The 22,203-nt window shown below is 48.3% G+C and overlaps 1 protein-coding gene across 3 annotated transcripts in view; it reads right to left on the bottom strand.

The window, feature by feature from the left end:
- Ripor2 (RHO family interacting cell polarization regulator 2) overlaps positions 1 to 14,444 on the bottom strand; it is a 220,350-nt gene extending 205,906 nt beyond the window's left edge. For all 3 annotated transcript variants that reach the window (XM_004640142.3, XM_023699979.1, XM_004640144.3), the window contains exon 1: positions 13,875 to 14,444. In XM_004640142.3, coding sequence (XP_004640199.2) covers positions 13,875 to 13,950 — 76 coding nt within the window. In that variant the 5' untranslated portion in view covers positions 13,951 to 14,444. The remainder of the gene's footprint in view (positions 1 to 13,874) is intronic.
- Positions 14,445 to 22,203: the final 7,759 nt, after the last annotated feature.

Below are 22,203 nucleotides of genomic sequence, written 5' to 3'. Positions count from 1 at the left end.
GTTTATCAATAAAACTTTGAAAAAAATAAAATAAAAAGTAAAAAATAAAAATAAATAAAAATAAAACAGAAAAATTACAAATGATACAGAATTTCACTAAGCAAAATAATAGGAATTCTAGGGCCAGGGAGATGGTTTGGTAGAATAAGTGCTTCTCTGGCAAGCTCAAAGACCTGAGTTCAATCCCTGGTTTCTCCAAAAAAAAAAAGGAATTCCACAGAATTTGTTGTATTGCCTTGTGTTGTCTTCAAATTAGTTGTTCATATTACTAGGTACATGCATGCAAACTTGGAAGAAGGAAGAAACATATAAGAAATTAAGAAGAGAAAAAGGTCAAAGAATTGAAAACAGGAGACAAAATAAATTAATGACCAGCTGTTCCTTTCTCCAGACCAGCAGAAATCCACAGTACAGTGGACCAAACCATCCTGTTTACATACATAGATATATCTCTTAGAAAAGAGACTTTGTGAGCTGGTGAGATGGCTCAGTGGTCTAAAGCACCTACTGGTCTAAAGCACCTACCTAGAACAAGCTAAGCTAAAGCACAGGGACTGCGGTTCAATCCCCCAGCACCACATGCCAGCCAGCCCTGCCCCCTGGTGGGCTGAGCTGGCCACACACACACAGACACACACACACAGACACACACACACACACACACACACACACAAATAAAATTTAAAAAGAAAAGAGACTTTGTGATCTCATTAATTTATGATAATTCACAGACATAACTAAAGTTTATCTTTAGTAAGCAGATCAAAAATAGATACCTGAGGCCAGACTGAAGAGATTAATCTTCTAAAGTAGCTTGGAAGCTCAGTACACAAAAGACTGAGGTCCTGATTACGAATCCTTCCTGTTTATGCTTTACTAACCCTGAGAATTTCTAGAAAGCAGTACTTCACCACTTTATTGGGCTGCTGTACATTTTTCTTCTTTTTCTCTGTAGATTTTTAAAAGTGGAAAAATGGCTTGTGCTTTTCAAGAAATCACTAATGTGAATTCCAACATATGAACTATCTTGCAATTTCTTTAAATTGGCGATCATTCGCTGCAAACTGAAGGTTACTGTGGTCTCATAAGAGCGGAACAAATTTAAGGAGAATAGAAAAAGGAAAAGCTCAAGGGTGAAAACAGAAACTGCCTCTGAAAGGAAACTGGCAGGAGATAAGAGGCTGAAGCCTAAGCACAGGAGGAGGACTGTGTGTCCCCTCCTTAGCCTGAGGTCACGGGTGGGCAGAGCCTGTGGTGACATTCCTGGTCCCACAATCCCCAAAAGGGCAGGCCCAGAGGACCTGCTCAGGCAAATGGCGTGTTCTGTGATCTTAAGCAGTATTTTTCAAATAGTAAACAAAAAATGTGTAAACCCTTAAAGAACTTCCTCAGACATTTTATTTTTAAAATAGAATTAAAAGGGGCTGGCGAGATGGCTCGGTGGTCTAAAGCACCTACTTAGAACAAGCTAAGCTAAACAAAGCACAGGGACCACGGTTCTAATCCCCCAGCACCACATGCCAGCCAGCCCCGCCCCCTTGTGGGCTGAGCTGGCCACACACACACACACACACACACACACACACACACACACAATAAATAAATAAACAAATAAAATTAAAAAAAAATAGAATTAAAAGAACACGGCTGTTTCTGTGCAGCTGACAAAACATTTCCCTGTGCGCTATCTTAGTGCAAAGCCTCTCTGAGGGGCACCAGATGCTCCTACTGTTGCTGACCAGGCAGCTGAAGCCTGCAGGAGCTGAGCACAGCACATAGGACATGAGCTCAGGAGTCCCTGAGCCGCCCTGCTGAGTTCACCACAGTTGGAGTCCATGTGAAGTGCAAATGGGAAATCCAGCAGCAACAGCAGCGGAGGATCAGGTCAGACCGAACTGCTCCCCGATGATGTGCTGGGCTCTACTTCCCATACAACTCAGAAGGAAAAGTGTTTGAGATTTCAACTCTGCCAGGAAGTAGGTCACCTGGCTTGGGATGGCTATGGGATAAGTGGCCAAGCAGGGGTGGGTGCCTGGGGCACAAAGCATCTCCCAGTGAGCCGTGCAACTGGCTTGAGGCAGAGTGGGTCCTTCCCCAGGGGCAATGGCGGAGCCCTCGGCCCCCTGCTTTCCACTTTTGTCGGATTTCAGCACCATGGGGGAGGAAGAGGCAAGTTCTCTAAGGCCTAGGATCATGCACCCACAATTCCAGGGGATGCAGGGAGGACGGAGAGGCTGAGTTCACTGCCAGCACTGGGTGTGGAGGTGGACAGTGGTGGGAGCTGTGTGCTGTGGTGGCTGATGTGCTCAAGCTTCTTACCCAGGGATTCCCACCACTCTCATCTCCATAGAAAAGGACTTGGAGAGTCAGGGTAGATGCAAAACACAGCATAAGCTGGTCACACATTGTCACCCTGATGCTCTGACTCCAGAGCTTGGTGCATGGCAGCCGGGCCCAGGCTCCATGACTGGGGAGGAAGAGGAAGGTGGATGTGCCACTTTAACAGCACAAGAGCCTTGAGGGACCATGTGTGTGTCCTCATGTTTCTTTCTCTCCAAGCCTCAATGTCGATATGAGAACAAGGAGAAACTGTAATGAAGATTCTTCCAACTTCTTAGGACAGTATGAGCCTCCCATGGAGGAATGCATGATGCGCTGCCTCTAACCATAGAAAGGGTTTTATAGGGTGATGCATGAGGACTTTCCATTGTCCTGCCTCCTGACACCAGGAAGTGAGGGACATTGGACTTGATCTAATGGGAGAAGAGGTCAAGGAGGGCCCTAGGGTGGGCCTGTGTCCAGGCCAGGGGTCACCAGTAGTGGAAGCAGCCAGAGGCAGCAGGGGCTGCGAGAGGTGGCCTCAAAGATGCCCTGAAGGACAAACTTCTGGTCCCAGAAAAGAAGAATGCGTGGGAGTTTACAGGTGGAAAGGTCTGACTCCTGCCCCATGATCAGGAGATACCAGAAAAACAATCTGTTTCCCAGGATGCCCACAGGCGTCACGGCACCTTCTCAGACACTGCAGAGTGAGATCAGCGGGGCAGGGTGGGCGAAGTGAAATACGGGCTCTAACCCTGCAGCTTATGCTTCTTGTTTTAAAGTCAGACAAGCTCACTTTAATTGCTAGGAAGAAATAAAATTAAATCTGGTTTTTGTCCTTTAGGAGAATTAAAATGCTGTGGGGACTACTCAGTCAAAAAGTGGTTAACAACACAGTTCAACTACATAATTTCCTTAAGAAGTCAAGATACTCATGAACCATTTTCTCAGTGTAGGATGTTACTGTTCTAGATACAAAGCACAGAATCTTAGCAGGAGCTAAGTAGCAACAATGGAGTGGGAGAAAAGACAGCCAGAGAGTGCTTCAGCCTGGGTGGAACTCCAGGATGCGGCAACTGCCTGAGCTGCTGAGGGCCAGGACCACCACCTCCTCCTCCTCCTCCTCCTCCTCCTCCTCCTCTCACCTCTCTTCCATCCCTGGGCTTCTGCATCCCTGCCTCCTGCTCGTCCAGTTAGCCTGGCCCCAGGTCTCACACTGGGGAAAAGGCTCTCCCAGTCTTGAGGGCAGGTCCTTCGATTGCATACAGGGTCAAAGAAAATTGTACAATGAACAACTGGCTGTGGGCATTCTGGGCCCTGATCAGGGCTGTGGAGTGAACTGTGCCTGACTAATCCCCAGTGACACTTCCCCCAACACAAGACATTGTGGGACTCTGGAGGTGTTCCGAGCTCCTGACTTGCCTACAGCTTCTTCTGGGAGGGAATCAGAGCCACAGGTAGAGCTGAGATGCCCTGGCACCAGCAGGTACTACAGTGATGACTGCTCTTCACCATGCCTATGGGTGACTGGAGAGTTCACCACTTGCACGCCATAGCATCACCTAAAAATACCTCTAATACCTGAATACACTCAGCAGTGAGGAGGAGCACACTGTGCCCATCATGGATGAAACTGGGGCTGATAAGGCGAGTGAGAGAAGGCTGACTTTGAAATCCTAAAATAAGTAAGATTTACCAGTGCACCACAGGGATACTTGCATTTCTTAGTTTACCAATGCACACTCCACAATAGCTAAGATAGAGTCAGCTGCGGCACCTGCCGACAGGTGGATGAATGAGGGACATGTGGGTACAGACCCAATGGAGCGTTCCTCGGCCATGAAGAAGAATGAAATTGCATCCCTGTCAACAACATGGATAGACCCGGAAGACATTACATCAGTGAAATAAACCACATGTGGAAAGATAAGTATGGCATACTGCCTCTCATATGTGAAAGCTAAAAATAAATTTGACTTGAAAGTAGAATCCTGATAACTACAGGTTGGGAGGGCTGAGGGCATGGGAGAAGGCAGGTTGAACTCATTGCACATCAATGCATGCCTGGAGCAAGCACCTGGACCCATTAATATCTGCCATGAATGCATAATAATAAAAATGTATAAGATTCGTCAGTAGGGTTGGACATGTGGAGAGATGTGTGATAAAGCAAGTAGAGTAAAATAGTAGAATTATTATAGTTTTGCAAGCACTTAAAAATACATCTAACATATTTCCTTTATCACCCATACCATTGAGAAGGTTGCTTGTAGCCTTCAAAACTGGCTTCCAGAACCTCTGATAGGTTCAAAGAAGCCTCCTTTCTCTACCTTTGAAAACGTTCCAATGGGAGCAAAGCTTCCTCTCTCCCCCAAAAAGGAGGGGCTCTGAGTTCTCTGCTGACTCCTTTACACCTCCTCATGCCCCACCCCCTGCACCTTAATACAGGTGAGCAAGCAAATCCTCTGCAGTTTTTCCTCACTTGCTTGAAAATTGAAGGTCTGGATTAATTGAACTTTATTTGCTGCGAGTCTCAGGGAGGACGCCTTGGGCCACAGGGATTCCAGGAGCTAGCAAATGTCCCAGCTCTGTTTTCCTTGGTCTGGCCTGGCTCTCCTCTGCAAGCTCAGGTTTTGTATTCTGCTGCAGGGTGAACCCATGTGCTCAAGGTTGTATCCCCAGGGTGGGGGCACTGGGGTGGGTGGGAGCCTACAGGAGGCCGTTAGGTCACCAGAGTCATGCCTGTGAAGGGGACCTCAGGACCCTGGCTCCTGTTCTTTTTTGCTTCCTCGCCACGAGGTGAAGTTTTTCTCTACCATACAAAAGCCCAGAAGCAACAGATGATAGCCTACAATCTTAAAAGTTATGAGCCAATATGAGCCCTTTCTCTTCAAAAGGTGATTATTTCAGGCAGGACACGGGGATCTCTGCCATTCCATCCTATATAGGAGGCCAGGGACCCAGCTGCCCACACCCAAGGGCAAGAACGTCCGTGGTGCCTCCCAAGCCAGGCCCAGAAGAACCACCCTTGAAGGAGCCAGAATGGTCTTGTTTCTGAGTCACCCTGCCTTGGGAGGAGGGTGAAAGAGCTCCCCTCAAAAGTGTGAGGTGGGGCCGGGGAGATGGCTCAGTAGAATAAGCACCTCCCTGGCAAGCACAAGGGCGTGAGTTCAATCTCTGGTTGAGAGAGAGAGAGAGAGAGAGAGAGAGAGAGAGAGAGAGAGAGAGAGGCACTGTGTTCTGACCAAACATGTCCCCACCGTCCCCAGATTACCCTGACACTTTAGACAGCAGAGCTGCCATCTAGGGACTTAGGGGGCACAGAGCAGGGCTGGAAAGTCATAAACATCAGCTTAGATAGATGTTCCCATGCAGCACAATCCACTTTACACTTGTTAGTATTCCAGTGAGTCAGATTAGATGCATACAAATTGACCCAGACTCTGCAGCCTTCCTTTGAGTTTGGCTGTATCAAACTGGAACAGAGAAAAATGGCAGAAAATACACACAGCTGAGGATAGCAGCGCATACCTGTATTTCTGACTACAGGAGAGGCTGAAACAGAAAGATTTAAATTTCAAGGCCAATCTGAGCAATTTAGCAAGACTCTGTCTTAAAACAAAAAGGGCTGAGAATATAGCTCCGTGGCACAGTGCTTGCTTGCTAGCACGTGTGAGGCCCTCGGCTCAAATCCAGTACCAAAATGAAAAGCAAAAACAGTTATTCAAGTTATATCATCAAATGAAGCAGTGTTAGTCTGAGCCTATAAAGATAATATATTTAGATGATTTTACAAATATGGGAGAACTACACTGCATGAATGCATGTTGGGAATTCTCTAACTGTCTCTGTCTCTGTCTGTCTCTCTCTGTCTCTGTCTCTCTTTCTTTGTCTCTATCTCTGTGTCTCTGTGTCTCTGTCTGTCTGTTTCTCTCTGTCTCTGTCTCTGTCTCTGTTTCTCTTTTCTCTCTGTGTTTCTGTCTGTCTGTCTCTGTCTGTGTCTGTCTGTCTGTCTGTCTGTCTGTCTGTCTGTCTGTCTGTGTCTCTCTCTTTGTCGGGCAGCAAACCCAGAGCCTTGTACATGCTAAGCATGCGTTCTACCCCTGAGCAACATTCTCAGCTCCAACTGTTAGTTAGGTTTCTGCATTGCTTAACCCTTAGACAACTAGAACATATTACCTTATATCAGAGCAAAGCAAAATCAGGACTTTTCTAGTTTAGTGCTGCTGCTCAAGCTAACAGCTTGGACAGCAGGTGTCTGTGTGTGCATACCTGAGATGCTTCTTTTGTTACTAGCACATGTTTGTAGCACATGTTTACATTCCTTGTGGGGAACTGGTACATGGACCTTGACATTTCACAGTGTGGCCTGAACCAATGACAACATACCTCATGATGTTTCCATTCCTTCCCACCCTCCTCATGCTAAGCTTTACACAGTAGTTTCATGATTCTGAGGAAACTTGCTGTTGGGGTCATTTCTATCCTGGCCAAAGGCCAAGCTGTCATTGCAGTGATTAGCTTTGGGGGTCACCAGCCTCCAGCCATGCTTAGAGTTCTCATTTTCGGCTGTTGTGTTTGCATTTGCTGCTTTTCCTCTCGCTTCCCCTTTGCTCCACACCCTCAAGTGTCCCTCCATGGCTGAACCAGTTAGAACGTTTGCGCAGCTCCACATCCACACAAGGAGATCTGTTCTAACCAACAGAACCCCTTGCATTACCAAAGTTCTTCTCTAGTTTCCCATGGTCTTTGTGTGTGTTTGCTTTTCCTTGACATGAGAAGCTGGGCATTGGCAGAGGTCCTTGCAGATTCCATCTCTTGACAGGAGGGGGAAGGTAAGGCTTGGACGGAAGCGCGCCTTCTAGAAGACGAGAAAGGAAGGCACACCATTCGCAGGTCCAGACACGTTTCTTATCCTGGGATAAGTAACTGGGTCCCTAAAATGAAATGTACTTGTGGTCTGTGACAGGAGGACCTCACAGCAAGCAGGAGGCCATACTGGGGAGAAAGCCTGGTGGAGAAGGTAGGCTACTTGGGCTGCCATGGTTTAATGGACATATTTAGCAGGTGACAACATTGGAATCCAGGAAAAGTGGGATTGGGAAGGAATTCCAGAGAATGTTCAAAAGGCTTCTTTCTTTTTTTATTAATACTTGGTGTGATCTCAGCGGTGACTCCTCAAATTTTTAAGCTTCCAGCTTTAGAGGAAACAAAGTGGAGAGAAGAACGTACCAGGGGTGGTGGGCAGAGGGGGCAGCCTGTGCCAACAAAGCCCACCCTGATCTGTACCATCCAGGATCAGGGCAGCAAGAGGCTGGGCCAGCAGGTGAGGAAAGGCGGCCACACAGCTGCTGCCCTAGACTAGGACATGCAGGTGTCTGTGTCCACGGTGAAAAGCGAAATCTGCTGGGACACAATCCCTGAGGCCTGGAGCCCAGGGGCGAAACCCGAGTGTGTCGGCTGAGCTTCGTAGATAACAGGGAAGCAGAAGCGAAAGCCGATAGCCAGCCGGCTGCTCTGTAAGCTGATGCTGGGGCTCAGCAAGCAGGGGCCATCTGCAGAGTGGGTGGCCCTGAGCAGACCCAGTTGCCCACACACTCCCCGACACAGGCCTCCTGCATCCCCGGGGCTGCTGGGCACTGGTCTTGGCCCAGCTTCTCACCTGGAGACAGGTATGAAGAAGAGACTTGGGTCCCTTCTGACGCATCAGGGCCCACGTTAGGGAGGACCACCTGACTGGTCTCTGACCTCTTCTGTGGATGGGTGAGCCCAGGACAGCTGCAGGTGGAAGCATCCCCTGCACTGTCATACTGTCCTTCCAACTACTACACAGGGGACTCAGACCCCCACTTGAGCAGGCCCCCTTCCCCTGGTCACCGTGAAGATTTCCCATGCTGAGGCAGGAGAGGAGCAAGAGGAGACAATCACATGGCCGCCGGGAAGAAGTCACCAGTGATGTCTTTAGGACAGCAACACTCCCTCGTCTCAAGTCATTTAGGTTTTGTCACAGTTGTCTGTTCAGTGGGACGCAGAACTCACTCCATTCGTTCGTTGGGGCCCTTCTTCTACCACAGCTCCCCCAGACATAGCGTTCAGCTGTGATAGGAGGTGGAGTACTTGTAAGGGAAACTGCGTGCCAAGCCCAGGTGGGGCCAATACCCCATTCCATTCCCCAGAGGATCAGGTATGCCTGTGTGACCCCCTGCCTTGGGGCCAGCTGTTCAGGCAGGATGGGGGTGAGACTGTGGGAGGGGGGCTGCCCTTTCTAGAGTGGCATGTGCCCATGATGGTCAACCTTCAGGTGGCCCCAAGTCCGTCACCAACTTTTGGGTCTTAGATCCTAACAGCTACTACTGCCGTGAAGAAGCCAACACTAAGGAGGTAGGATGGAACAAGTGCCCTCGGACCCGCGACAGTGTTGCCAAAGTGGAATTCACAGCCAAACTGCCCATTGTCAAAGCTAGGAACTTGCCAGGCTTGCTTTTCTTTGACCAGCTGACTAAAGAAAGAGAGGCACGCACTGCTCCCAACCATCTGTGCCTCCCCTCACCCTGATGCCCTGCGTGGGCACCGCCACCACCCTGCGGGAAGCCTGGCATCCCCTAACTGTGGCTCTGTCTGCCTTTTCACAGGGGTGGGTCTCTAAGCAGCTGGGCGTGGCCTCCAGGATACCCCTGAGTCCCTCCCACAAGGGTCACCCTGGGTCTTTGTAGTGACCTAGGCTCTCTTTCTCTGATGGCCTCACTTAAAGTGCAGACATCTTTGGGGAGCATGGTGAACTTTGGCTCGCATACTGTGGGTCTACCATTTGCCGATCATGGACTGGAAAGTAAAGATTTCATTGGAGGAGTGAGGGCAACTGAGGGAAATAGAGCTCAGGAGGCACTGTGTTGTACGAAGAGGAGTTTTTGTTGTTCTGTTGTTGTTGTTCTATTGTGCTGGGGATTGAAACTTAGCCTCATGCATGCTAAGAAGTGCCCTATCATTGAGTCTCTCTCTCTCTCTCTCTCTCTCTCTCTGGTACCAGGGAGCAAACTCAGGACTTTGCACTTGCCAGGCAGGCTGAGCTATCTCCCTGGCCCTGGGCTATATCTCCACCTAAATATAGTTTTTTTTTCTTTTCTCTTTCTTTCTTTTTTTTAGTTTAGTGCAGGGTCTATAGGTTCTCACTACACAGATCAGACTTGTAGTGATTCTCCTGTTTTCAGCTTCCCGAGTGCTGGGATTACAGACAGAGCCACCATGCCCAGTCTCAATTGCCATCTTGGCACATCCTGGGGGCAGGGCCAGAATGGCAGGCTGGGGATCAAACCCTTGTCCCCTGCGACTGGCTAAGCAGGTGCTTTAATCTGTTGAGCTATCTGGCCGACCCTTGAATATAGCTTTGATTGCACACAAACTTCCATTGAGCACACTCAGTGCTAGGCGTCCTACTAGGGGTGATAGCCACACAGAGCCCTTGCAAGTGGGTTCCTGTCTGGAGAGGTCGGAATATGGACTATTCATTTAATATTAAAGAGAAATTGTTAATTTTTTTAGGCAGTTGTGCAGAAAAAATGTAATTGTCAGAGGCTGTTAGCAAAATATTCAAGGTTAAGTGTTAAAAAGTCTGCAGTTTATTTCATAATATTTCAGCAAGAAAACAGAAGAGGCCAGTAGGATGAAAGGCTAGCATCATTAAGCTTAAGTGATCAGCATATGGGTTCACTATGCTATTTTTCTCTGCCTTTCATTTCACTTAAAATTTTTCCTAATAAAAGTAAAACACACAAGACCTTTCAGTAGTTCACAAATCTAGACTCTATTGCAAATGTAAGATAGGGCTTACAGTGAGCAAAATGTAAGATAGTCCCGTGACTCGTGCCCCTGGCATGCATGCCTGGACCATCCCGGCATCTTAAGTATCTGAAAGACTTGTGCATGAACGCCAGAAGCTTTCGCTTCTGTGGTTAGATTAGTTCACACTGCAAAGAGCAAGGAATTTCTGCAGACGTAATTAGGGTCCCTGACTAGTCGACATTGGTGGGCCTGACTCAAGAGATGAGCCCTTTAGAGGAGTGACTATAAGCCAGGAGAGTCCCTTGTGGCCTTGGAGAGGCAAAGAGTCCAAGCTCCAGGCCAGACTGCAGCCCAGGTGACACCTGGGCCTCAGCACCACAAAGCCAGTGAGCTAGTAGAGGACTCAGTGAACTCACAGCCAAACTCCTGACTCATGGAAGCAGAGGTAATTGATTCATGCTGTTTTAGGACAGTAAATTTGTGCTTTGTTAAGAAGCAAGAGGGCCAGCCAACTAGCTCAAGGGCCAGCCAAATAGCTCAGTGGATTAAAGTGCCTGCAAACAGGCACAGGGGCCAGGGTTCGATTCCCAGGCCTGCTGTGCCAGCCCTGCCTCTGGGCGCACTGAGACAGCAATTGAGACTGGGCATGGTGGCGCGCCTCTGTAATCCCAGCTCTTGGGAGGCTGTAAACAGGCACATCACTATGAGACAGATCTAGTAGTGAGATCTGGACACCCTATAGACCCTTCTCTAAAAAATAATACAGAAAAAAAAAAGCAATAGAACATAGACACAGCTTTAAAGTGAACAAGGCCAGTCTGAACACCATACAACAGGGATATGGAGCCTAGTTTGATCCATTGACAGGAAAGAGTAAGCTGTGGTTGATTAGTGATGTCTGCATATTGTAGCTGTGGTTGATTAGTGATGTCTGCACATCACAACATGTGACTTCCCACTGCCACCCATGGTCCTTTGTATGCCTGAGGAGATTGGGGCTTACTAACTTCTGTTTCTCAGTGACAGAATAACACAGAGGGACAATAGAGTTTGAGTCCCCAGCTTGCAGGGGGATGCTGGCCTGTGGGTAAAACCTCAGAGACAGGAAAATGGAGAAGTTATTAACTGTTGCAATGGCTAAGGCGCAGGCTGATGCCTGAAGTGAGAGCTTCCTCCTGGGTCCTACCTTCCCTCTCTAATTCTTCTTGCCTTTCTACCATGCACAGACCTTCCCTGAGTTGGAAATATCAATCCCTGTACACATCACTTGATCGGCTCCTACTTTGAGGACAATAATACAACTAGACTCCTGGAAGAAAGTCAGAATCCCTCTGACACTTACACAACAGGGTTTAGGATTAACCTGCTTGATGATAAGTTTGGATTCACTACCTGCTACCATAACTAGCATTCCATATTAAAACCATGCAGAAGCAAGCATGGTAGTGCATGGTTATAATCCCGGTACTCTGGGAGGCTGCGGCTGAGGCAAGAGGATCACAGGTTTGAGCCCAACCTGGGCAGTTTAGTTACTTAGTGAGATAAACATCGGTATCTCTCTATCTCTACCTCTATGTCTATGTATGAATGATAGGGCTGGGCTTACAGGCCCTAGGGTTAATCCCCACTGTCCCCCCAAAAGCAAAAATCACTGCACAATATCCTACTGTCAGATCCATAATTTAAGTACCACCGCTAAAGGGAAGCGGCTTTTTCTGCTCAAGTTCTTGTTTGTACAGCAGTGGTCGATTTTTTGCCCATACTGGAAAGCCATGCACACACGTGCTCACTCTTTTCCCAGCGACACTCACTACCCCAGCAAAGGTATTGCCTGAGCCTGATGAAGCCCAGCTCTTTTCCTACACACATAGAGCGGAGCCTCATACAACTGAGTTTAAGGTTCAAGGTAGGGTCAAGTGAAAGAAGCAGTTGATCCAGGTGAAAGCCCTGAGAAAAGTCCTGATAGCTTAAAAAAACAAATGCTTTGCTAGGTACAGATAGTACCTCAAGGGCCAGCCAGCCAGCTCAGCAGACTAAAGCACCTGCTTAGGCAGACGCAGGGACCGGGGTTGATCCCCAGTATGCCATGCTGGCTCCACCCCTGGGGTGTGCTGAGACAGCAACTGAGACTGGGTGTGGTGGCATGCACGTGTAATGCCAGCACTTAGGAGGCTGAAAACAGGAGAATCACTACGAGTCTGGTTTGTGTAGTGAGACCCTGTAGACCCTGTACTAAATACATTGAAAAAAAAAAAAAAGATATTGCCTTGGATGTGAGACACCCTTTGGAATCCAGCCAACCCATCTTGTTTCCTAAACTAATAGACTGGGACTGTCTCCGATACAAGCCACTCGTTCATCTTAGTTTGTCTGACTGGCCCAGGGGTGCTTATTTTATTTATTTATTTATTTATTTATTTATTTATTTATTTTGCGGAACAGGGGATTGAACTCAGGCCCTTGAGCTTGCCAAGGAAGCACTTAGTCCACTGAGCCATCTCCCCAGCCTTTTTTAAGGATTTTTTTTCTCCAAATGCCTTCAGGGCAGGTTTGGTTGGCTTAAGTTGTGGGGATCAAACCACAGCAACCTGAGCCTGACTGCTTTGTTGAAGCAGCCACTTAAAGAACTGAGCTAAGGGGCAGCCTCCCCCTGGCCGGGGGTTCTTACTAACGAATCTGAGGCACTAGTGAGCACATAAGTAGAGGTGAGCAACCGTGTGGGCTATAGCAAGAGCAGAATCCTGCACACCAGTGTCCTGCACGCCAGGGCTTGGTAGCTGGTGAGTCACAACTTGCCATCTTTTGTATCAGAGAATTGGTTACTACAGTATTTAAAATCTAAAGAAGGAATTGCCATCACTTAAACTGGAGACTGTTCAGTTTTCAGTACACAAGTATTTTTCACGGTTCATTTTGAAGAGCTGTAAATCTGACAAGCTGGGCCCATTCCTCGTGGGCCGAGAAGGACTGTGGCCCCTTGGATAGGACATGTGGACCCCTTTTGCCTCACTCTCTACCACTCCCTCTCACCTCCTCCTACCTCCTCCTACCGTGGCCAAATATCAGCAGCAATCTATCATCACAGCTTCACCACGGTTTTCTCATGGCAGAGATAAGAAGAAAGCAAACTGTTCCTCACCCCCGAAACAGGCCCCTTTCATTCACTGACGAGCCACTGGAATTCGCTGATACCGGAGATGAACAAGCCTCTCTAGCAAGACACACACCTTTATTGCCTGATGATGGGTACTGCTCTTGGCATCGACTGGGGATGCCTTTTCTTTCTCGGCTTATGTCAACACTAAAATCTGTGGGCCAGAGTTTCTCTTGGCTCGGGAGGAACCTCAGCATGAGGCTGATCATTTCAGAAATAGCACCGAGCCCTTTAAAGACCAGGTCACTCTCTGATCCTTGAATCTCACCCTTGAGAAGCCACAGGGCTGACACCTGCTCTGCTCGGCTCGGACACTCTGCTCTTCCTCGCTGTAAGGGCAGAGCTTCCAATTCTCGTGACGCCTTGGCTGGTGTAGCATGTATTTGTACTCTGCGTGGAGCGGAGAATGAAGACCAGAACTCCTCCTGTGTGGCGCTAGGGACCACGCGAGCCTCATTAGCTCTCCAGAGGACGCAGGAAGGGAGCCGAGTGGATGCAAAGGGAGCCGGCAGTGGGAGAGAGCAGCAGGATGGGAGGAAGAGAAAGGGGAAGGGGCATCCTGAGCTCCAATCGAAGGCTGCTGAGGAAAGAGGTGTGGCGACGCCTGCTTGGGGACACTCACGGTTGAGCTGGCGCCGGCGGATGCGGTCCCTCCATGGCCGGTTCCGGATCCAGTGCAGCCGCGAAGGTAGCACCATGATGGCAGGGTGCCGGGCCTAAAGCCTCCTCATGGCCAGGCAGCCATCCCGGAAGTGTGAGAATTATAGAGAGAAAAAAGAAAAAAAAAAGAAAAAGAAACAAAAACCAGCCAAAACCAAAACTAACTCTCTCTCTCTCTCTCTCTCTCCCCCCCCCCCTGAGGTTTCCGTTGATTTTTATCTCACGAATCTCCTTGCCTTTCTTTCCTTCCCCTGGCTCCCCAGGGGCCCAAAGGTGGCAGCCCCTCTGAGCAGCCTAGGCCAGCCTCCCTCAGCCTCCTGGGCCATGTTTTATGCATGAAGGTGCTGGGGCGGTGTCACAGGCTCCTGTGTCTGCTGGGCAGGCGTCAGAGGAGCTGCAGAATGGCTGGGGGAGGGCAGTGTGCCTGCGTGGCCTGCTGTGGGCATCCCTCTCTGCCAGCAGGAAGAAAGGGCACCTGGGCTACCGGCAGCTCAAGCGGGGCTGCTGGGGCCCAGGCGGACCACCAGATTCACATGCTGCTGGGTCCCCAGCACCTGGAATAGTGCTTTGCACTCAGCGCTTAAGTAATACATACTGCTGAATGCATGAATGATTCGACGGTGATGGCAGTTTTCCATGTTTACCTATGTTCTTTGCACCCACCTGCCCAGTCACTAACTAGGTGAATTCGCACAGGCCATGGGCCCCGCACACATAGCAGCTCTTTGTTGTTTTTTTTTTTAGCAGAGAGGAATTGCTTCCTGGCAACAGCTTCAGTAACCTGTGATGGGATTTCATGATGGAAAATTCTCTGGGCTGCAGTTTTCTCATCTGCAAATGAAAGGGTCTAGGATATAAAATAGCAAGAGTTTTTAGTTTTTAGTCTTTAGTTTCCCTTCATCTCTGTGACAAATTACCAAAAGGTCATGGTTCAAAGCAGCACAGATTTGTCCTTGCCTGGCTCTGGCGGTCGCAGGCTGCAGGCGTCATGTTGAAGGAGTAGGCCTTCTGGACGCAGCCTGTGTTCCCTGCCTTGGTCTCAGGTTGTCTCTGACAGCTGAAGGCGCTTCACCTCTCACCCTTGCGCCAACTACAGCGACAGTGCTGGACAGATGTCCCTGGTCCCTGGTCCATCATGATGTGCCTGCTCCCGGAGCTTCATTTTCTGACTCAGGGGAGACAAGACCAAGATGAGGGCAGAATTGAGATATGGTAATCAGGGAGGACCCTTGAGTTGCAAGGGGACAAGGGTCTCAGGAATGGCAAATGCAGCATAAGAAAGGTCAGGAGAAACTTTGGAACGGGTGGGACCCCACATCTCCTCTGCCCTTGATTTCCATCACTGCTCACCTCAATACCTCACTGCTGTCCCTGACACTAAACAGAAATCAAGTCAAACGGCTGCAGTTCAACATGAAGGAGAGTTGCACACTCAAGTCAGTGGGCTACGGCGTGTCCCCTGTCACCTTTCACTCTCCCCTCCTGCAAGCCTAGGTCTGGGGCAAACTTGAACTGAGGCCCTTGCACTTGCCAGGCAAGGCTTATTTTACTGAGCCATCTCCCCAACCCCAAGACTTGCTTTTCCCAATTAGTATCAGACCTTCTTTTCTCCTCGCTGTAGGCCTCCAGGGCCGTGGTAGCAGAGCCAGCCAGGCCAGGAAGCTCCAAAGAAGAGCCCTCTTCTCTTTTCTTTTCTTTCTTTCTTTCTTTCTTTCTTTCTTTCTTTCTTTTTTTATTTATGTATTTAGTACATGCAGGCGTCATGTTGAGACCCTCAGGTTTACTGGGTCTCACTACACAGAATGGACTTGTAGCGATCCTCCTGTTTTCAGCCTCCCAAGTGCTGGGATTACAGGCCTGCGCCACCACGCCCAGTCTCAATTGCTGTGTGCCCCGGGTGGTGGGGCCAGCACTGCAGGCTGGGGGATCAAACCCCCGGCCCCTGCATCTGCTTAAGCAGACACTTTAATCCACTGAGCTATCTGGCCAGCCCTCCTCTTGGCAACTTTCAATGTAAATCTTGCCTGTTTCCTTGGCATACTTGTGGGAGGCCTGGGGAGAGGTGCAGAAGGGGAAGCTCATTGATCTTTCCCACACAATCCTTTACTGAACCACTGTGCTTTATCCTCTGGTTCATCACCAGATATAACCAGAGTAAAGTATCTACAGCTAGACTCTCCTGCTGAACATCTTCATTTGTGTTAACTGAAGAAATCAACCTGTACTCGTCTTTGGGGTCGTTTTGCTTTCATATTTTCCTAAGCTGCGGAATTTCATGGTGGAAACACAAGATCTCCTAAGAGCAAATTGTTCAGGAGCATAATTATGTGATTCTTTCCTCCTTTTTCTTCCAACTTCTTTTCAATAAAAGGAAGCTGGGTGTGAGGCTCCGGAGAAAGAGCACCCGCAAGGCTGCTTCCATTTGCAGCCATCCTGGGGTGAAGCAGAGCTTCAATTACTCTGTAGAGAGCAGGGGGCTGCTGCGCCAGGCCGCCTCGTATGGCTTTTGAACAAAACCCCTGTGGAAAGCGTGGGACTCTAGTAAAATAAAAGGTTATCAAATGTTAGGAAGGGAGCAACAGCCATACAAGATTCATTAATCTCCTGTCACCAATAGAAAAAGAACATACGGGGCCCTTTAATTCTTTGTACAGTCAGAAAGGACTGGGAGTACGGTACTGGCCTTGGTCTCTGGCTATGGACACTTCTTTGTTTTTGTTGTTTTGAGACAGGTTCTTTATATGCAGTTCAGGCTGTCCTTGAACTCAGTGTGTAGACCAGGCTGGCTTGAACTTGAGGTGATCCTCCTGCCTCAGCCTCCGAGTGCTGTGATTACAGGTGTGCACATAAGCCCCACTTGCCTACACAGTTAGTGAAGAGTTATGGAAAGGCAGCATGTGTTGAATGGTTTACATTGATAGATGTTTTTAGAAGAATATGACACAAAATATTCACAATAACTATTTCTTAAACTGAATTTGGTACGCTTAAATGCCCAATACCATGGTATAAGAACAGATTTAAAAACTGCTTAAAACTCTGGGTCTCTTTTCATGACCTGACCACCTACCAACAAATGATACTTATTTCATACACATAGTACATCGCATATTTTTACTCACATAACTGTTATTTAATATTCCTATGTCCATTTTTCAGATAGAAAAACTGAGGTACAGCAAGGCTATGTAATTTCCCATGGTCACCCACCTACCAAGAGACTGAGATGTGATTGGAGCTCATAATTTGAATCCAGTGCTCCTAAGTTTAACCAAAGCCTATCCTAACTCCTCAAATTATCTGAGTAACATGGCAGCACTGCCCTATGCAATGTCCTGCTTCCAAGTTTGGCAGCAGTACTTAAACTTTAAAATATATTACATATAGCTTCAATGAAGACAATTACTGACAAAACATTGGATAACTATTAGAGAATTACCTGCCACTGCATCACATCCTATGTTTTACAGCAAATGAAACGAATTCTCTGAGGTTAGGAGACACATCCTGGTTCCCAGGACAGGCTGGAGAAAAAGGGCCAAGTACACACACACACACACACACACACACACACACACACGCCTGTGCCCGAACCTCAGTGCAGTGCTTTTTCTACTGGTGCTTAGATAATAGTTCCTGGGAGTTTTAGCCTGCAACAGTTTGGGAGTTAAAAGGAGCCATCCAAGAAATGAGTCTGAATGATAAGCATACACAGGACAAGAGAGTATTCATGCTTTGAGAGTTAGAGATGCAGAAGTTAGAGATGCAGATAACGGCTCCCAGAGAAATGGACTTGGGAATAGCCACGATAACAGCTGGGTGTGGACTTGTTGATGTGGCTGCCCAGTGTCTGTCTCCAGAGCCCTTCAAGTTTAAAACCACTGGGAGAGGTCACCAAACTTTCTTCTGAGCTTAAGGGCCCATGTGTTTTTGAGTTTTAGAATAATTTATTATGCAATAGTGACTGACATCCGTTAGAGCAGAGGTGACGTTCAGTGTTGCAGTATAGACAACGGTAAGGCTGGTGTTCTTCGCGGATGCTGTAAAACCAAGGGAAAAACTTCAACTTAGAAGAGTTTTAAAGCAGTGATCAGTTTAACTTTTATGAGGGGCTTCTTCTGGAAACACGCAAAGATGTACAAGAGAAACACTTTCTTCTTGTACCCACTTTTAAAAGATTCAACTTTTCAGCTAGCTGTGGTGGTACATACCTATAATTGTACTACTCTGGGAGGCTGAGGTAGGAGGCTTGACAGTTTGAGCCCAACCTGAGCAACTTAGGGAGACACTGTCTCAAAAAAAATTAAATTAAAGGGCAGGGCATGTAGCTTAGTATGAAGGTCCTTGATTCAATTATGACAAGGCTGAAGACAAGGTGTGGAAGACTCCATAATTTGAAGGCAGTTTCTTCTCCTGTGTGTATCATGGAGTCAGGAGATCCCAGAACCTTAGAGTTAGAGAACTCAAAGATCACTGCCCCAAGCTGTGTTTCATGGAAGAGGAAATCGAGACCTGGAGAGGACACATACCTTAGTGGAGCCACAAAACAAGCTCATTCCTGACGCAGCTCTGACATTCCTTCTGTTTCATAGTTTGGGCTCTTTGCATATCCACAAGCCACTGCAAATCAGTCTTCTCGGTGATAAAATATGTTTTCCCGCCATGCTTTAACATTATATCTTATGTGTGAGCAAATGGCATGACAAAGACTATCTTTGAGAAATTGTGCCATGAAACCAGAGATTCTGAAAGGTTTCTTGCAGTCAGATCCCAAAAGGACAGCTTCTGTGATTAGGAGAACCCAGCCTTGCGCATCATTAGCCTCGAAGAGTAAGTGACTGAAGGGAGAAAAAGAAACAGCCCTAAGAGGTTTCCCTCCCTGTGTCTTTTCTTTTCTTTTTCTTTTTTTGCAGAACTGGGGATTGAACCCTGTGTCCTTTCAAGGGTCCCAGACTCCCAGGCCTCGATCCCGCCTGCCTGAGCAAGGTTGCCCAAGAAGCTCACAGGCTTTCTTTCTTACCAGGCTATCCCAAGTCAGTTTTTAGAAGCACGGTAGACAGTGAACACACAAAGATGGAGACCACGTGGTTGGCTCTGCACAGCACAAGGCCACCTGGAGAGAGGCACAGCTCACGGCACCACAAGGTCAGCAGGTGTGGGGTTAGAGCAGAGGCAGGAAGTCACTTGAGAGCACAGAGGTGGCAGCCAGTTCTGACAGGAGGAGGGAAATCAAGGCAGGGCGGGGTGCAGCACGCGAGGTAGGCCTTGAAAGTGGGCAGCAAATCAGGGGCAGAGGGGAGTGAGGAAAATGCCAGACACTCAAGCAGGCAGAGGTTTCAGGAAATGGCAGGTGTGTCTGAGTAGGGTGGAGGTGCAGGGCAGCCAGGGGACAGAGTGCAGCCTGAAGAGGCCACAGCGGCGAGGGGGCAGGCAGTGTGATCACTCACTGGGAAGGAAAACTACCAGGAGTGTTCAGATCTGAAAACTGCACTGCAGTAAGAGACATGGCCATTACGCCCCTCAAAACTCTCCCTCTCCTTTCAAACATATCCCACTGTTCTTGCCGCTTCCTGAAGCCACTCTGGATGCCCTCTTTCTTTAGTGTCTTCACAAGCTATAATCAAGATATGGTGATTATCTTGATAATCCAGCAGAAAGACAGGTTCATAAAAGCTCGCTGTTATGGTTTCATCTGCCTTATTCATGGGCTCTGGCGCTAGAAGACCTCCGGCTCTTCCCCAGAGTCAAAATGACCATGAAAGATAAACATCTCGAATGAGTCAGGACATTGAAGCAGCCACAAGAGTGACAGCACAACTAAGGTCATAAAAGAGGATGCCCAGAATGGCCTTAGAAAGTGGCAAGAACAGTGGATGTGTGAGTTTTAGATTAGATGGATATTCTCAGGGGAATTAATGGTAATGCATGTTTTACTATAATACATTTAAAAAACCTAAACCTCTACCATAGACAAAAGAAAGCTTGCTCTAGCTGCTGTGGGCTCCCTGTGCCCTCAGGTTTCTGCCTCTTTCTCCTCAGGACTTCACAGTTTTCCTGCTCCCACCCCCCTCCCCCCAGCCAATGAGGATGCAGAAGACGCTGATTTATTTGCACCTCACGTGTTGTGTGCTTCATGGCCCATGGAGGTCGAGGAGGGCAGCAGTGGCCACTTAGAGCCTCAGAGAGGAAACCTAGCCTGCTGGTGCCCCATGCTCCACACAGAGGGGCAGAGGCCAGAGTGTGATGGAGACTCAGGGCCTCAGGAGGAGCCCTCCCCTGGAAACCCTTGACATCAAGCCAAATCCTAACAGATAGGAAACAAGATGAGAAGCTGCCAAGGAAAACGAGCCATTTGGGTCCAAATATTTAAAAATAACATAAACTTAAAATACAAAAATAAATGCATTTATTTAGTACCTAATCTGTGCCAGACTTTGTACTAAATATTTTTAGGGTATTTTCCCCAACATACCTGGGAAAATAAATTATAAAGTGTGCTGGGTGAGAGTAATATTGGCGCTTTTGGTTGGTAATCAGAATGACTAGCGTCCAATCAGGACGACTGGAAAGCCTGACTTCCTGGGAAACCCCTGGCCTGGGCAGGCAGGGATGGCTGCTCGCTTTCCTGGAGATGCGCCGACTGCAGGTTTCTCCCTGCTATTAGGGCTGAGGGCTGCCAGATTCCAGCCTCGGCAGCACACAGGCTTCTGAGTCTTCATGTAACACTTACCTGAGCTGAGGCCACAGACCTCCTGGGCGGAGCTGGGCAGGCAGAGCGCTCTCCTCCTGCAGTGTGTCCTGGGGACAGTGTGTCAGCAGACTGCGGAGCAGCTCCACCACCACCTGTGACTTAGTGTCTGGCAGCAGGCACAATGATGTGAGTCTTGGAAGGATGAGGTTGTCAGCTTTGTCCTTGCACACTGTGGCCACTGCAAGAGGGACTAGGAGAATGTGTGGATGCAGCAGCCCCCTGCCCAAGGCACCCGTGGCCCTGCCAGGGATCTGGGGCCAACAACTCCATTAACAGGCAGCCCTTGAGAAGGGCAGGGTGGGTAGGGTGCTTCCAGCCCTCCAAGGAATACATGATATGTTTCTCTTAGTCCCTTCTTGTCACTGGGACAGGATACCTGAAAGCCATGACCCTGGTTTAGTCCCTGATTGTGTTTCCAAAGCAGAAAGAGTGTGGTGAAAAGTGCTGGGGATAGGAAAGTTGTTCATTCTGTGGTGGTAGGAAGCAGAGAATGAGGGAGAGCTGTGGGTAGAAGACACGCTTCCACATCAGGCGCCAGTGACTTGTGTCTAGCCAGGCTCCACGGTCTAGCAGCGCAGCAGCTGGGCACTCAGGCATGGATGCTTCACTGGTCAGGTAGCACCCTCACCATCTGATCCACTTCCACAAGTCCTGCCCTGAACGGGATGACAGTCGAGACCTAGGTCATGATGCTGTTCATCTGCTTTTGCTACTATAACAAGGCATCTGAAGCGGAATGGTTTTATAAAGGAAAAAATGGTTTCTCTGGGCTCATGGTTCTGGTCCCATGTTCAGAGTCTGCACCCAGTAACGACCTTGCTGGCAGAGTCTCAGGGCAGCAAAAGGTATCGCAGAGCAGGGGAGTGTCTCTGTGTGTCTTTTGCCTCTCTCTCTTCCTTCTTATAGAGCCACCAGTTTCAATCTCGAGGGTTGCACCCCAAAGAATGTGTCCAAGGTTAATCCCTCCTTCAAGTCCCCAAATCTAAACACCATTGTATTAGTTACTTTTCTCTCATTGTTGAGACAAAATACCCAACACCCAGGTTAAAGGGAGAAATGTTTATCTGGCTACCATTTGTAGAGGTTTCAGCTCATAATCAGCTGGCTCTAAGGCAGGGTGGCGTGGCAGACAGGGAAAAGATTTCATGGTGGGTAGAAGGCAGCAAAGCAAGCCAGGGACTATAGCAGCTTCCTTCTGCCCTTTATGCTCTGTCTAGGCTACCAGGGTTAGGGTCACACCAAAACAACCAGTGGACTGATTTACCAATCACATATGCTTAATCCCAGAATCACACACTCGAGACTCAACCATCTCTGAAAACTACCAATAACCACATGAGGCTTCTGGGGGGACATCTACACACAAGCTGTGACAATCATATTCTAAGTTTCCACCCTCTTAGTACTTCACAGTGAGGTTTGAATCTGAACACCTGAAATTTGGGGGCCACACTCAAATCATTTCCAAATCATCCCTTAGGAGCTGTTAGTGACTCTCATGTATAACTCTCCTGTTGCAGAAGTTGACTAGAGGAGCCTG

Source organism: Octodon degus, unplaced genomic scaffold (assembly GCF_000260255.1).
Source record: "Octodon degus isolate 3935 unplaced genomic scaffold, OctDeg1.0 scaffold00119, whole genome shotgun sequence".
Lineage (NCBI taxonomy): Eukaryota > Metazoa > Chordata > Mammalia > Rodentia > Octodontidae > Octodon > Octodon degus.
This window is presented reverse-complemented; position numbering and strand designations above follow the sequence as displayed.